This window comes from Protopterus annectens, chromosome 12.part0 (genome assembly GCF_019279795.1).
Source record: "Protopterus annectens isolate FY-2018-M chromosome 12.part0, PAN1.0, whole genome shotgun sequence".
In the NCBI taxonomy this organism is placed as follows: domain Eukaryota; kingdom Metazoa; phylum Chordata; order Ceratodontiformes; family Protopteridae; genus Protopterus; species Protopterus annectens.
This window is the reverse complement of record NC_056746.1, coordinates 499961973-499979144: the sequence shown is the minus strand read 5'-3', so window position 1 is coordinate 499979144 and position 17172 is coordinate 499961973. Positions and strand designations below refer to the sequence as shown.

The 17172-nt window shown below is 36.5% G+C and overlaps 1 protein-coding gene across 1 annotated transcript in view; it reads left to right on the top strand.

The window, feature by feature from the left end:
* LOC122816181 (cytochrome P450 3A19-like) overlaps positions 1 to 3930 on the top strand; it is a 112844-nt gene extending 108914 nt beyond the window's left edge. The window contains exon 5 of the mRNA XM_044088930.1: positions 3700 to 3930. Within this exon, the coding sequence (XP_043944865.1) occupies positions 3700 to 3930 (231 nt within the window). The remainder of the gene's footprint in view (positions 1 to 3699) is intronic.
* The last annotated feature ends 13242 nt before the right edge of the window (positions 3931 to 17172 follow it).

Here is a 17172-nt window from a genome sequence, read left to right as displayed (position 1 = left end):
CTGTACAAGCTCAGATGTTTTAGTCTTTCATAATAACTTAGATTTTCACATCCATGGATGCCCTTGGTATATTTCCGCTGTACTCTTTCCAGTTTATTCATGCTTGTTTTCCTGTAGGGTTTCCATATTGTTATTCCATACTCAAGTTTGGGTCTAGTGTAACTAACAAACAATGACTTCATTATGGATTTCCTAGATTTTATAAATCTTTTTATACATCCTATAGTTCTATAACTATCATTAGCCAATTGGTTGATATGATTAGAAAAACTCATAGCTGAATCTACCCATATACCCAAGTCCTTAAATGAGTCTACAGTTTCAGTCACTGTGTGCTGTATTAAATATTCACCTTTCAGTTTATGTCTCCCAAATCTCATATGCTTAGTTTTTGATGTATTTATCAACATATTATTCTCATGTGCCCAACTGGTCAATTTAGTCAAATTATTTTGCAGACATGCCTTATCTGCAACACTTGCAATCAGTTTACCCAATTTCTAGTCATCAGCATATAGGCTGTAAAACACCTCGGATGAAAAACTAAGGTCTGAAAGATACAATCTAAACAAGTAAGGGCCTAGGACAGAGCCCTGTGGGACATCTTGACTTTAACCAAGGAGTTCACCTGTCCAGTTGGTGTATGATACTTGCCATCTACTATTTGTAAGCCATGCAGCTATCCATCTTATCAACAGTACATCAATACCTAGATGTACTAATTTATTGATCAGTGTTTTGTGTATGACACTGTCAAATGCTGAACTTAAATCTATATAAATCACATCACAGCACAATTTTTCATTCATAGCTGTTATTATATTGTTATAGAACATCATGTTACAAGTGGTAATAGATCTATTTTCAACATATGCATGCTGATATATGGTTTCAAGCCCCAACCTATCCAGTTCTGACAATAACCTATCCAGTATTACCTTCTCCATTATTTTTCCACAACATGAAAGTAGACTTAAGGGTCTATATGATTATAGGTTTGTCCTACTCCCTTTTCCCTTAAAGACAGGTTTAATAAGTGCATGTCTCCAATCTTGAGGACTCTCCCCATATTTATATGATCTAGTGAATAATAAATATAATGTTAGTGTAAGTTCTTGCTGAAGAGTTCTCAGGTCATTGTTACTTCTTCTGTATCCTCCCTGTGCTTTGTTTGGATCTAGTTTGCACAGTTCTTTTTCAATATAATCTAGTTTGATTCCAGTATCTGGGGTTACCTGGATGTCACTAGGACAATTTACTATCCCTTTTGTGGAGCCAAACTGTTTTGCATAAGATTTTGTAAATATATCTATAATCTGTTGTGTCTTGAGAATAAATTTTAGAATCTGCACACAGTTTATCAATTTGTGTATCTTTACTCCTTCCACATCTTATGTATCTATAAAAAGGTTTCCTATTACGATCAATATCGTTATATAACTTTTCTTCAAATTTTTCTTGATCTTGTCTAACTCTATGCTTAATCTGTTTGTCCAGCTTGTTTATTTCAATTTTCAAAGTTGTAGTTTGACCTCTCTTCCATTTCTTACATTTTTTTTGTCTCTCACCTTAATCAGGTATCTTGTTCTTATGGAAATATGCCCCCTGATGTTGCATGCCGAGATCCTGATGTTAAACTTTTTTTTTTACTTTTTGCACTCAGTTTCTCTTTCAAAACTTTTCACATTCCATCTGCAGTTTTTCCACTGAACACCTCACTCCAGTTTGTTTTATATAGTAACTGTTTTGCTTCCCTATAATCTGTAATTAACCTTCTGTGCATTGGCTTAGATTTCAGTTTGGCAGAATTATCTAGCAACAAATTAACCTTAATAACCCCATGATCTCTGTACATCAATGGTGGTAAAACTTGACTTGAAGTTACAGTAATTTCTTTGGGAACGCAAACAATATCTACTATATTCCATCCCCTGGTAGGTTTTTTACAGTCTGAAGCATTTGTTGTTCCTGAATATACTCTGTGAATAATTTATTTACTAACATTGTTGAATCAATATTATTCCAGTCTGTTTCTGGTAAATTTAAGTCCCCAGCTAATATTATTCTTCCCTCCTGTGTTTCATGTAAGAAATGTATGAATTCCTCTAGGTCATCTGCACTTGACTTTGGTGGTCTATACACTCCAACAATTATTATATGTTCCAGGGCTGTCTTTATTGTCACAGTTACACAGTCTATAGTACTGGTGTTATCACTGAACATGTAATAATCACAGGTCTCATAGCTATCTTTAATCCCTATCATAACACCTCAACCTGAGTTTTTGTTAGAATGTATGTTACAGTATGCATGGTATTTTATTAATGTTGTTGATTAAGATCTGATTATATGGCCATTAGCATATATGGCAGCCAGCTCTGCAGTTTGACATGCACCAGTCGTGGTATGTGTTTCTCTGAATTGCACACACTGATATATGAATTATTTTCAAGAAAAAACACCTATTCCATCCTGCTAAATTTTCCGAATACTAGGGCTTATTTTTTAATAAACCTTAGAAGGACTAATTAAATTGTGGGTGGCACCAGTCAAAATGTACCAATCCACAATGCAGAAGTAAGAAGCTTTTGTTCAGTGAAGGAAAGTATAAATACTCAGTGGGTTCCATCTGTAAATATCCTCAGGACTAATAACGTCTAGAGAAATAGGCCCAGATTACTTATACAACAATTGTGATATCATACTGCCCAGATTAAAAACATTATATATGTATGTATATATATATATATATATATATATGGTTCTACCTGACAGAAGACCGACAAGCTCCAGAAGATCGAAGAAGACGTGGCAGAACATCGACAATGCAGAAGACCGGATGACAACACCAACGCCGAGGATGCCGACATGGGGAAAGGCTGTGTGAGGTAAGTGTGGAGATTGACGGTCTGTGGGGATAGGGGTGGGTTAAGTGAGTTAGGATAGGGTTAAGTGAGTTAGGTTAGGAGCGATAGGGTGGGTTAAGTGAGTTAGGGTTAGGGGTGGGTTAAGTGAGTTAGGGAGTTAGGGTTAGGACCTTAGGGTTAGGGTAAGGTTTAGTGTGGCTTGTAAGGATTTTGGTGTGCTTGTGTTGTGTGTGTGGTTTGTGGAATGGGGATGTGTTTGTTTTTAATTGTGGTGTAGTGTGCAGTGTAGGTTGTGGTTGTTGTGTACCGTCGTTACGTTTATGTTGGGGGTTATGTGTGGTTTAAGTGTTTATGGACTCGAATATATGTGGTGTCGTGATGTGGTTGTCGGTGTTGTGTGGTTTTCGATATATGTCAGATATATATATATATATATATATATATATATATATATATATAGATAGATATTTATAAATCACAAGTGACCCATATGGTGAATAACTATAATCATTAGTATTTTAACCCATATTTAACACATATTTACTTTTACACTTAAAGTACAGATTAAGTGGAGTCGATAAGTCATGCATGCAAATGGATGTTTTTTGTGTCAGTCCTCCTTCCTGAAGTAATAAAAGCTTGGAGCAAAGGTACTTGGCCTGTTAATAGTTTAAAAAGTGTATTTAGTTTTGGTAGATATTCTGTGCTCTTCAACATATTTCTGCAGGCTTTGTATCCTACTTCGTATTTGAATTGGCTTTCATAACACATGATTTCACAATCAGCTTTGCTGTATACGTGACTTACATTGTTTCATTTCAAACTGCCACAGGCTTCTGTGACATATGATGCCTTGATGCAAATGGAATACCTTGACATGGTGATAAATGAATCAATGAGGATATACCCAAATGCAGGACGTATAGAAAGAATCTGCAAGAAAACTATTGAAATAAATGGAATAATAATTCCCAAGGGAACAGTCATTATGGTACCCCTTTATGCTTTGCACCGACACCCAGATCACTTTCCAGATCCAGAAGAATTCAGACCTGAAAGGTAAGGGAGAATACACATGATCCAAACAATCACACATTTTACCAATGACAATAGACTAAAAATGTATAATGTTCTGGCATCAATTTCAAATGTCTTTCAGTTCAGCCTAGGAATGTTTGCTTAAGAAAGTATTTTTAGAAAGATATGCCAAAACCATAAGAAAATTAAAATAACTCTGTATTTCCAACTTAGTACATTTTCATTTAGCCATCTTCCAGTATATGTGTGCTCTACATTAATCTTCACAGACTGAGACTCTGTTTATTCAGGTTTTATTTCATTTTATTTAGCATGTCAGAAACAGAAAAAACGTATCTCTAAGAATTCTGCAGTATGAGGTAACCAACATTTTCTGTTTTTCCTTTCAATCTTAGTGTGTGTGTGTGTGTGTGTGTGTGTGTGTGTGTGTGTGTGTGTGTGTGTGTGTGTGTGTGTGTGTGTGTGTGTGTGCGTGTGTGCTTGAGTGTGTGTGTTTGTGTGTATCTATATATATCTGTATCTATATATGTGTGTGTATATACATATATATATATATATATATATATATATATATATATATATATATATGTATGGGTCTACTTTGATTCAATGAAAACACATTTCATTGAATTTCAAAACACTCACACCAAATCGCTGAAAGCTCAAATCACTGAAAACTCATTTCACTGAATCACATTTCACTGAATGTAAGCATTGTTGGGCAAATAAAATGTATATGCCCTTTCCCCCACTTTAGTGTGATCCTGGAGTTAGTATATATAGTTGGCGTGGAGGGCACAGCCCCCTATTTTGGGGGGCATAGCCCCATCTACTTTTGGTTTTATATTGTTAGCTTTCAGTGAAATGAGATTCATAAATATGAAAGCTAAGTAGATAGGGGGCTACACCACCCACACCCCCTAATGTAGGGGCTGTGCCCCCCACTTACCCCTAACTATATATACTAACTCCAGGATCACAGTACAGTGGGGGAAAGGGCATATATGTTTTATTTGCCCAGGAGTACTTACATTCAGTGAAATGTGATTCAGTGAAATGAGTTTTCAGTGATTTGAGCTTTCAGCAGCGATTAGGTGTGAGTGTTTTGACATTCAGTGAAATGAGTTTTCAGTGAATCAAAGTAGAACCATATATATATATATATATATATATATATATATATATATATATATATATATATGTGTGTGTGTGTGTGTGTGTGTGTGTGTGTGTGTGTGTGTGTGTGTCTATGTATATATATTTAATTCCAGTGCTATATCCTTGAAAGATAAAATAAAATTCAGTAAAGGAGAAAGAAAGTTAATCAAAAGTAAGGAAAATGTGAGGGGAAAAGTGCAGTGGGATAGAAATGTATAGTTAACAGCAGTAAAATATAGAAGGTCTACAAGTAGAAGAAAGAGTGGTTTATTTTTATTAAATATTCAGATTCCTTCATTTTAAAATGTATTTTAATATTTTTTAATTAATTTTAAAATTAATTAAGATGCTTTGTTCAATTTAAACTTCTACTTTCTGTGGGTGTAATTGGGTTTACTATGGTTAAGCAGGTGTAATTTACATAAAATACAATTACTCTAAACTAAATCATCTAAGCCACAGGAGATCATAGTCTCAAAACAGTGAGATTGCCAAGGCTGTAAAATACACACAACAGTTGTCACAGGAGAGCAAGCCACCCTGCATGCTAAATGTAGGTAGCAAGCCCTTACCCCACAATTGGTAAATATACCTACTTCTAGAGTTACAAACATGGAAATCAGGACAAATGTGGAAATAAAGTTAAAACTGATGTTCCCACTCAGTACTGACTCCACAAAATCAATCAGCATGCCAGTTAGGTAGTCTTGATCTAGCTCTGTGTGAACAACCAGAACTTGTGATCTTTCTTCTGTGATATCCCAGGATGCATTATTTCAGGCTACTGCAAAGATTACCTTCTCCACTATAATTGTACTCTATTAATTAAATACCATATTTGCATTGGTTTCAAGTTGGGGTGCCTAATGGACTCCAATCATAAATTTAAACAGTCTTTTGATTAGCAAACAAACATATTCATAATAAATAATCAAAGTCACAACCCTCACAAAATGAAACATCATAAAACTAACACAATAATGGGAAATGTATTATACTACAGAAACAAAAGCATTTTTTGCAGGTGGTATTCCCCCTGTACCTCTTGTGTGGGGTACTGTATCCTCCACTCCTCTATTCTCTCCAAAGCATTCATTCATTCTCAGGGGTAAGGAAATGTTCTTAAACTGAGTGTTGTGATCTTTACAATGTGAGACAAGCATGGATGTGACAAAAAGTCTTAAGTAATCCTTTTCTGAACAAAATGGCATAGATGAAATGTATCTCATGTTCATAGGTGTGTACGAGGCTAATGGCTCTGGAGCCTTTATAAGCATAGCCCATAGGATTACCCTGGCATTGTGCCACCCGACCTTAGTTCATAGTGCCTCTGTCGAGTAGAGCAACTGGAGTGATCCCCGGGGTGAATTTTCTATTTTCCATCAACTCATCAAGATTCTTCTTGAAGTGGGTCAGTGAGGTGCTCTGTTTGGCATGTATGGGAAGTCTATTCCATAGCATAGGCAGTCTTTGGGTTATAAACCTGTCCCTCCAGCTTGTTCTACTGATTGTGGTAATGGGGTTGAGGTCTCTGGAGCATGTGGTGCAGAGGGATTGGGATTTCTTTAGATAGAGCATTTCTAACAGAGCTGGGTCAGACATGGCATTGTAAGTCAAGCAGAAATTGTTTCTAAGTAGACGATATGATGCAGAGAATAGTTGGAGTTTTTTTAGTCTGTCCATATAGGATGACTGCTTAAGGGCTATGATTCTCTTTGTGAGATACTTTTGAGGCTTCTCCAGTTGTTGCAGGTGTCTAGTGAGGTACATGCCAAATGGGGCATTATACTCAATGATTGACCTAAAGAGGGAAGAGTAGAGAGAGACAACAGAGGCAATAACCTCTTTCTTCCTGGATGCAAAACCATCAGTAATGAGATATGCCACATGGAAGGACTTTCTGACCTCAGTGGCAATGTGGTAGTCAAAAGAGAGGTTGCTGTCAACCTGTGTTCCCAGATCTCTTATAACGCCTTCTGTGTTCAGTGGACTACCATCGATGTGGTAATTCATGGGAACTGGGTTTTTCCCAAAGGGGATGATAACACATTCTTTGGCATTGAGCTTAAGGCCATGGTTCTGACACCAGTCGCTGGTCTCAGTGAGGCTTTTCTGTAGGATCAACACCAAACCTCTCACATAAAGCTTTGCACGGCCAACCAAACTACCAAAACACACCACGGCCAGCAAATAATGTCCCAAATACTTTATTGACTGAAAAATCACATAGGATATAAAAATATATATATCCCAAGCTCCAAACCGGTTTCGGTTACACCTTCTTCAGTGGAGCAAAAAAATACTGAAACAGAGAGAGCCAACAGGAACATATGATACTATTTATAGTATCTGTTGAACAAAGACAATCCAATCAGAATGTAGTATTGTGGTCTAATAAGACCTTAAATGCCATCAAGGTACATATATACATCCAAAAATAGAAATAAAAATAAAAATAAAATTAATATCCACATTATTCTGATGAGGTTAAATCATCTTGTGACACTACGTGATAGTTCTATGTGCTATCCATAACATATATAGGTGTATGGACAATCATAAATCGGCAAGGTATTATAAATATATGAATAAATTAAAGATGGTCATTAATGCCTGGGGGAAATAATGCACCCAAGTGTATAATCCAATATTTCTCCTTTTGTGTCAAAATATTTTCCCATCCTTGTTGGTGGCTTCTATCACCAACAATCCGATCTATAATAGTAAACCTAAATTTGGCCGTAGGATGTTTAACTGAATGTTGATAGAGGGCATTAGTGATTTTCTTGTTTCTAATGTTACTTCTGTGTTCCCCTATCCTGATTCTTAATGGCCGAGAGGTTTTTCCTACATAAAATGCAGAACATTGGCAGGTAGCAAGATATATGACCCAACTCATGGAACAATTCCCAAAAAACTTTAAATCATATACCTTACTAGTATTGGCACTACTGAACGATTTTGTTTTATTTATTTCACTACATGACATACAATGACTGCAAGGGAAAGTGCCAATCAATTCTTTACCCATCATGGTTAGTTGTTTATATCTGGCACCTCCACTACCGTGATGTTTATAGTGTGAGAAAATAGAACTTAAGGTTTTGCCCCTTCTGTAAGAAAATTGGCAACATGTCCCAAGATGTCTGAGAATCTCATTAGCCATCAGGATGTTCCAATTTTTTTCCACAATTCCTCTGATGATCTGATTATTTCTCCCATATGTAGTAACTAATCTCAGGACCTTATCACCTTTTTTATTCTGACAGTCCTGGTATTCTAGAAGCTGATCCCTAGTTAAATTATCAGACCAATATTTGGCAGATCTAATATCAAACTCTGTATACCCTCTATCAAGGAATCTATTCACAAGATCTGAACTGGCTAGCTCATAATCCTCCTTACTGGAATTAATTCTTTTGATGCGACGAAACTGAGATTTGGGGATGTTCCGGACAGTGTGGCGGGGATGCATACTTGAGGCATATAGCAACGTGTTATATTCCGGATATTTCCTATATATTTTAGTGCCTAATGTGTTGTCAGGCTTTCTATAAACATTGACATCTAAAAATTCAATAGTAGTCATGTTGCTATTAACTGTAAATTCAATGCCCCAAATATTGCTGTTAAGATATTCCACAAATTCTGTAAGATATTCCATATCTGCCCGCCACACCATCCAACAATCGTCAAGATATCTTCGCCAGATATCCATTTCCACAATGTAAATGTTATGAGATGTATCATATATAAGATATTCCTCCAAGTAGGCCATAAAAAGGTCTGCATATATAGGGGCAAATGATGCCCCCATTGCAGTGCCTTGTAATTGCCAATAGCATTCACCTTGGAAAAAGAATATATTTTTATTCAGAACATGCTCACACATGCAAATCAAAAGTGTATTGAAGCCTGGAGGATATAAATTAGATTTTTCAAGCCAAAACTGAAGTGCTTGAAGACCAGCCCAATGTGGGATACTGGTATATAACGATTTTACGTCTAATGTGAAGAGCAGCCAGTCAGGTTCAATTTCAGTCTCTGCTATGATTTGTAAAAATTGTGTTGTATCCTTGATTCTAGCTCTCACATGGACAAGCAGTGGTTTCAAATATTCTGTCAAAAAAGCTGAAAGTGGTTCAATAAGTGAACCATGACCTGACACTATAGGCCTGCCAGGTGGGGAGGTCAATGATTTGTGTATTTTAGGAAGTAAATATAGTATCTGTTTGTTGGGATTCTTGACCGTCAAGTGTTTAACTATAGTAGTGGATAAAATGCCATTCTCTGCTGCACTACCCAAGAAATTGTCAATCGCTTTTTTAAAGGTAGGAGTTGGATCAATGTCCATCTTCATATAGCATTTTTTATCAGATAGTTGTCGTAATCCTTCCTGTGTGTAATAATCCATGTCCAAAACCACTACCGCCCCACCTTTATCTGCCTTAAGAATCGCTATATTATTGTTGTTTTTCAATTCGTCAAGCGCCTGTCTTTCAGTTTCATGAATATTGTCTTTAAGAATATTGAAACCATATGGTGGGAAATGTAAGTCCCTAAGTACAGCCTGTTGAAAAGCTGTAACATGGGTATTAGCAGGGGGTTGAAATGTAGATTTGAGAAATCTAAACTCAGTAGATCTTTGAGCATTATTATTAGCATTTTCAGAAAAAAATATCTTTAAGTTCAGACAGCGACAAAATTCCAAAACATCATTGACAGTTTGATATTGATCACAAAAGAAGCCAGGTACAAATCCTAAGCCTTTATTTAGGATTGTTTCTTGTTCCAGAGTGAGCTCAACTTTAGACAAATTAAGGACATTATGAAATGTAGTGTCATTTATTTTAGAAGTGCTTGGACTATTCCATCCATTGATTCCAAATCTGGACCTATTATGGTGTTTCCTCCCACTGCGTCGTTTCTTCGTACCCCAAAAGGGGTAGGTATATTACTTCTTTTTTTGTAAGGTGAGTGATCAGATGTAATGCCCTCACTGTCAGTGGGAGAAGACTCATCACCTGAGGTACTGGTATATGGGTGCTCCTTATTTTTAAGAATGGGTCTGGGTCGTTTCCTTGATCTGGCACCACCCCTACCCGAAGTCATATCCTTAAATCTGACCGACTTTTGTAATTCAAAAGGGCGTCCCCTAGCATAGACATTGACGTCCCGATTGAACTTTTTGATTTTCCTTTCTTTAGTCAGTTTATCATACTGGGTCAGTTCCCTAGATAAATTGGCCACCAAGGTACTGTAATTGCTATTAGATTCAAATTGTTTACAAATAACGCTGAGGTCTTTAACCTCAGCAATATTTAAATCTATTGTCCTTGCATAATATTCTGACAATATTTGAACAAACCTCATAGATCCTTCTTGAACTGCCTCAAACCATTCATTGGTCAACCTCTCTTCAGATCTGCTGACCATGGGTTTTAACTTAATTCTGAGTCCCCTTGGGACTAATTTTTTATAGGAATAGGCCTTAAAAAGCCGTAAATGCCAAATATTAGCTCTTAGCCCTTTTAGGGCTTTCTCTAAATTAAAGAAGGCAGATTGGCATCCATTTACTGAAGAGGCAGCCTGTTGATCATTATTATTGTTGCTTGAGATAGATTCCAGTCCAAACACCTGGATATCCTCCCTATCAGCACACATACCCTGTAAAATATTGTCCAGATTCATATTGCCACAATGAGCCGACCCAGTATAACAAAGTAGGGGTGGTGCGATGCCACGGGTAAAGAATTGATTGGCACTTTCCCTTGCGGTCATTGTATGTCATGTAGTGAAATAAATAAAACAAAATCGTTCAGTAGTGCCAATACTAGTAAGGTATATGATTTAAAGTTTTTTGGGAATTGTTCCATGAGTTGGGTCATATATCTTGCTACCTGCCAATGTTCTGCATTTTATGTAGGAAAAACCTCTCGGCCATTAAGAATCAGGATAGGGGAACACAGAAGTAACATTAGAAACAAGAAAATCACTAATGCCCTCTATCAACATTCAGTTAAACATCCTACGGCCAAATTTAGGTTTACTATTATAGATCGGATTGTTGGTGATAGAAGCCACCAACAAGGATGGGAAAATATTTTGACACAAAAGGAGAAATATTGGATTATACACTTGGGTGCATTATTTCCCCCAGGCATTAATGACCATCTTTAATTTATTCATATATTTATAATACCTTGCCGATTTATGATTGTCCATACACCTATATATGTTATGGATAGCACATAGAACTATCACGTAGTGTCACAAGATGATTTAACCTCATCAGAATAATGTGGATATTAATTTTATTTTTATTTTTATTTCTATTTTTGGATGTATATATGTACCTTGATGGCATTTAAGGTCTTATTAGACCACAATACTACATTCTGATTGGATTGTCTTTGTTCAACAGATACTATAAATAGTATCATATGTTCCTGTTGGCTCTCTCTGTTTCAGTATTTTTTTGCTCCACTGAAGAAGGTGTAACCAAAACCAGTTTGGAGCTTGGGATATATATATTTTTATATCCTATGTGATTTTTCAGTCAATAAAGTATTTGGGACATTATTTGCTGGCTGTGGTGTGTTTTCTGTAGGATGTCAATGTCACTTGGGGAATTAATAATAGCTCCCAACTTGCAATTGTCTTCAAATGTTGTCAGCCAGAGTCCCTTCGTGTTGGCCTGGACTTCAGAGAAGTAGATACCAAACAGGAGAGGACCCAGGACCAAACCCTGTGGGACTCCACTCATGACTGGTCAGCAGACTGACTTGAAATCAGATACTTTCACACCGTGGGTTCTATCTTTGAGCCAGTTTGCAACCCACCTAGTGATATAAGGGTTGATGCCTAGCTTAGTGAGTTTTTTCTATGATTCCTTAGTGGGGAATGGTATCAAATGCCTTGGCCAGATCAAGGTAGGTTGTATGAAATACCTTGCCTTCATCCGCAGCTCAGGTGACTGACTAAAAGAAGTCAACCAGGTTGAGCAGGTATGATCTACCCTTCACAAAACATATATATATAATGCTACATTAGTATTAATTGAACTTCCAGACAACTGCATAATATCCTGTTCAGGTTCATTGACACTTACACCTTAAATATTACTTTAAAAATAGATAGAACTAAGGATGGTGCCACCAGCAGTGACTAATGCTTACATAAGGAGCTCCAAAATGTCAACCGGAAAAGACATAGACTCCATAAAATACATTCTTTTATGAGTATAATAAATTATCTATAATATGTTATACTTGATATCACTAGGTAAAGGATAATATTTTGTAGATTTTCAAATTATACATCCTGGTCTAGGGAGTCCTGTAGTGATAAAAGATAGAACTATTTAATTTTACCAATATCTTTAACAGTACTTATTTCTCGTTTTTGTCACAGTTTGCACAGACTACAAAAGTTAAATTTTTTAAAAGGACACTTGTAAATTTCTGCTAACCTGGCAAATTCAGTTTGAGGATGGTAAAGATCAGTAGTATTATTATTAGTTGTTTTAGAAAGGCATCATTTTTATGGATTGTCTTTAATTGTGCAGAAGTATTCAGTTCAGCATCCAGACTTATTAAAGCTGTACTATAACATGGTTCGGTTAAGCACCCTTTAGTACTACTAAGCACAAGGCTCATTCTAGAACATTAGCAATGCTTACTGGCTGCAACATTGCACTGCAGGAAGCCAGAAAACACTTCATTCAGACTTACAACATGCCTGAATGAAATGTCTAATGGTTTTCAGCTGCTGTTCTTTCATGGCTGCTATTTGCATGGCAGCAATAGGTGCGATATAGCTTTACAAGCTGTAAAACATTTAGCGCTACTGCACTTATTTCCTCCTACTTCTGTACTACATAAGACTGAGTAAATCGCCATGTACTACAAAGAATTATGATTGTGTCTCTTTGATTGTAAATTGGATTGTTACGTGTTCTCAGCATGGATGCTAAGGTTCGCTATTTAGCTTCACTCTCAGGGAGAATTTCCTGACATCCATTTGTCAAATACATTTAAGTTTGATTACGATTGTACACCTGATTAGAATCCTCTGTGTTGCTTCTGGGGGGGAGGGGGGTCATCAGCAGCACCTTCCAGGCCACTTTAAAAATTGTGGATTATAAAAATAGGATTTTATAGTCTTTGTCCATAAAAGTCTATATAGTCCTGCAAATTGTCTCCTACCACTTTTTATAAGTCTTCATCTATGGATGTAGCTGCTCCATCTAACTGAATGCATTTCTACGTGAAGACAGCTGGCAAGAGTAATTCTCTTATTTCAGACAAGGAGAATTTGAGTATGATGGACGTCAGCTAAATAGTGGCCTGTGATCTCAATATCACGTGAATTCATTCTGTTTGAAAAGTTCCTCCCAGCTTAAAATCAAGAAATGCTGCATAAACTCTATAAACCATTTTACTCACACCTACTTGTACATCCCAACTTTCTGGAACTGCTGTTATTTTGTTTTTCTATAGACCCTTGTTTCAAATTCTTTATTTTTTGTAGCCTGGTTCCATGGTGCAGAGGGATAGAGCCCTGACTGCAACATAGGTGACTTGAATTCACTTAGAGGCCTCGGCACTGAAGGAGTCAGGCAAGGACATCAGTAATTGAAAGGGAGTGGTCCCTTTGCATTTACTGGGGGCTGGAGGGGGTGGCATGCACATGGAAGCACATTGAGGCAGTTTCCTTGGCAGATACCCAAGATTCTACCTCTCATACTTTGAGGAAAGAGGCAGTGCTGCATGAAAGAAGAACTCTTGTAGAAATGAGTGGATGTTCCTCACAGAAAGACCACGGCATTGCTCCTGATGTGTACTCCACACAGTACATGCAGGAATATTAGGGACACAAAACAAAACAAATCATAATCTACTCCTAATAGCTCTCTGAATGATGATCTCTCCTGTCCAACCTTACCCTGGTGATGGGAACAAATAGGAGTATTGGCCCAGAGGGAGTGATATTCAACAATCAATGGACTAAAGTGATGAAACAAATCTTCATTTTTGTAATTATCCCACTGTCTCTATTTTTTTTTTCAACATAATTTCTTCTTGAATTTTCTGTTGCTGAAACTGCCATAAATATTTGTTTTATTTCTTGTAATTGTTGTTTTAATGTAGCATTATTTTTTCCCAATTATCATAGTTGAAGGATAGATTATCTAACTCTTGGAACACCTGTTCCAGTTATTCAAGTTTATTTGTGATGTCCTGAAGTTGTTTGGATACTGTCTGCCATGTAGATTTGTATTTTTATATTTTGTATTGTGAGTCTCTGCTGCGATCACTCCTTTTTATGTTTATCAGATGGATCTTGTTGTCTGTGTTTTGTCCTTCTGCAGTTCTCACACTGCACTTTCCAACTCCTCAGTTATCTCTTCATCCTTCACTCCTTCATATCACCCTCTTATACTTTCCCAGATTGATACCTTTCTTCTACTACACTGGAGAATGCCCTGGGGAAATACAGTATTATCCCTTGTCTGGCCATTAGTGCAGAAGATTAAGGCTGTGAGCTAATAACAAGCTGCTTCCTGTAACCGAGAATATAGAGTTCTATTCCTTCCACCTTCATTTGCATGCTGCATGAGTCTTAGCAAGTCACCAAAGTAGGCAGTGCTTCTGGGTCACTCATGAAAAGGGACATTTGTGTCTAGTGGGCTTATGTAGTTAAAAAGAGAACCCTGCTTATCTGAATGTCTTCATGGACAAACTATTTTTCAGAAATAGTGATATTCAGATAAATGATTGCTGTGATAATCTGTGTTTGGCTGCCGCAGATGCATCAGATATATCCAGTGACATATTGTAGCATAATCAATATTGCACTTAAAGACAAACAGTCACTGAAAGTGTATTGACTTTTGCCAGTTTTCATTGTAATTGTAGAAGGTTTTACAAAAAATGTCTTTGGCTGAAGCATTTTATGCAACTAAATTTTGCAACTAAGACAAGTTCTGATGGAGGAGCACTAATCACACAGTTACAGCAAGCAGAGTGGCTTTGATTAATCAATTTTAAATTAATAGTAGAAGATTGTACATAGACCTGGTAGGTTAAAATATTTAATGTAGCTAAATTCTACTGCCGAGTGAGGGTATGAATGATCAGTCATGGCAAGTGACCTGACTTAGTAGCTGTTAAAATAATCGTAAAAGGCCTTACTGTTAGGTTAAAGCATGTAATCCAACTAAATATCTCTGCTGAGAGTAAAGCTGTTTGCAACCTACTCCTTTTATAAGGATTGCTGGCTACGGAGCAGCTGCTAATAAGCAAATTAATTGGTGATCTTAGACTAATTCAACATTGCTCAAATCACACAGCCTTCGGGGTCTGAATGGAAAGATGAAAAAAATCTGGAAAAAAAAGGAGAGTAGTACTGCTAGAAGTGAATTCATCCTCAGGTCTTGGGGAGCACCTTCATCAGGTGGACCTTGTTTTAACAAAATCTCACAAAGATCACACTCATATACTTTATATAGCATATATCATGGAGTGAAGTAGATTAAAAAATAAAAAAAGACAGCTGGTTGCACAAGTTTCATGGAAAAAAAAATGCCCAATCCTGATAGGTGTACTGGTGCCAGGGCTGAAAAAAAAATAACAGTGTACAATGGTCAAGACACAGAAATAGTCCTACAATGGGGTTAGGCAGGCTCAGGGGAAGAATGACCCCTGTTGTAGAAAAAAGTAATAGTCCACAAAAAATAGAAAAACTATTAAGCCAAGAAAGAGCATTAAGGATGACAGAGTGGATAACTGAGCATAAGAAAGCAAACCATGTATTGTTACTATTATGCAAGAAGCCCAGAATTTCTGGATAGAAAATATACAAAAATATTAAGAAAAAATTAGAGAAAGGAAAAATAGTCGCACAAGAAAAACTGTCAAAATCTTCAAATGTAAATTTGTGTTCATTAATATAACAGATTCACGAAAAAAACATTATATAGACCAAGAAACCATTGGCCATTTGGAAAAAGAAGTGACTGAAAATGTGCAAAAATATAAAGAACAAAAATCTAGAGATTTTTGAAAGGTATAAAAAAGAAACTTTGACATGGGAAAGAGAGATCTAATATGGTACAATATTTAGCAAAGGAGAAAGCCAAACTAATCAATAAAAATAGCAGCTCCAAAGATATTTGGAGAGAAATACAGGCAAATATACCCAGATATGGATCATTTCACAATACTAAAAATAAGATCACAAAGCAGAAATGTAGAACAGAAGATTAGTAAAGCTGAAGTAATACAAATAGAAACTGAAGTAATGGAATACCTGTGAAGTGAAGTGAAGTATTTAGTATAGAAAGACTAGCACAAGTTATGTCACAGCATGATGGAACAATGAGTCCCCAAAGTAAGGAGAAACAGGAGGAGTGGGAGACATCTGAAGAAGACATGTGGAAATGGGAAAGCAAAATAGATTTAATGTGGTGCAATATGTATGCAAAGGAGAAAGCACAACTAATCAATACAAAAAAGCAGCATCAGAAATATCAGAAGAGAAATACAGGAAAAGACATCTGGATATGGAAAATGTTATGATACAAAAAGTAAGAAAACAAAGGGGGAAGTAGAAAAGAGGATTAGTAATGAATAAGTTAAAGAAACAGAAACTGAAGTTATGGATTCCCTGTGAAATGAAGGATTTAGTGTAGAAAATGCAACTCTGGTAATATTACAGCATGATGGAACAATGAGTCCCCAAATTAAAGAGAAACTGGTAGAATGGGACCTATTTAATCAGTTGCCATATGAAGATACTTTGGAGCCTTCAGTAGAAAACCAGTACAAAGTTTAGTTGGAGTTGCACAGCAAGGAAAGGATCAGGAAACGGTGGCAACTCTGATGCAGTCAGTGCTGTGGTGTGATAGGCTGTGAATTCCCATATAAAAGAGCAACAGATGACACAGGATGAAGCTGAAGAGAATAAGTCACAGGAAGATGTTCTGGAACTTTCTTAGAATGCCTGCAGGAACTGGAGAACAAAGAATGCACCCTTAGTTGAGAAGAAAATGATCTAAGGGAAGAGTTGCTTGATTTAATAAAGATGGATAGACATATTAAGATAT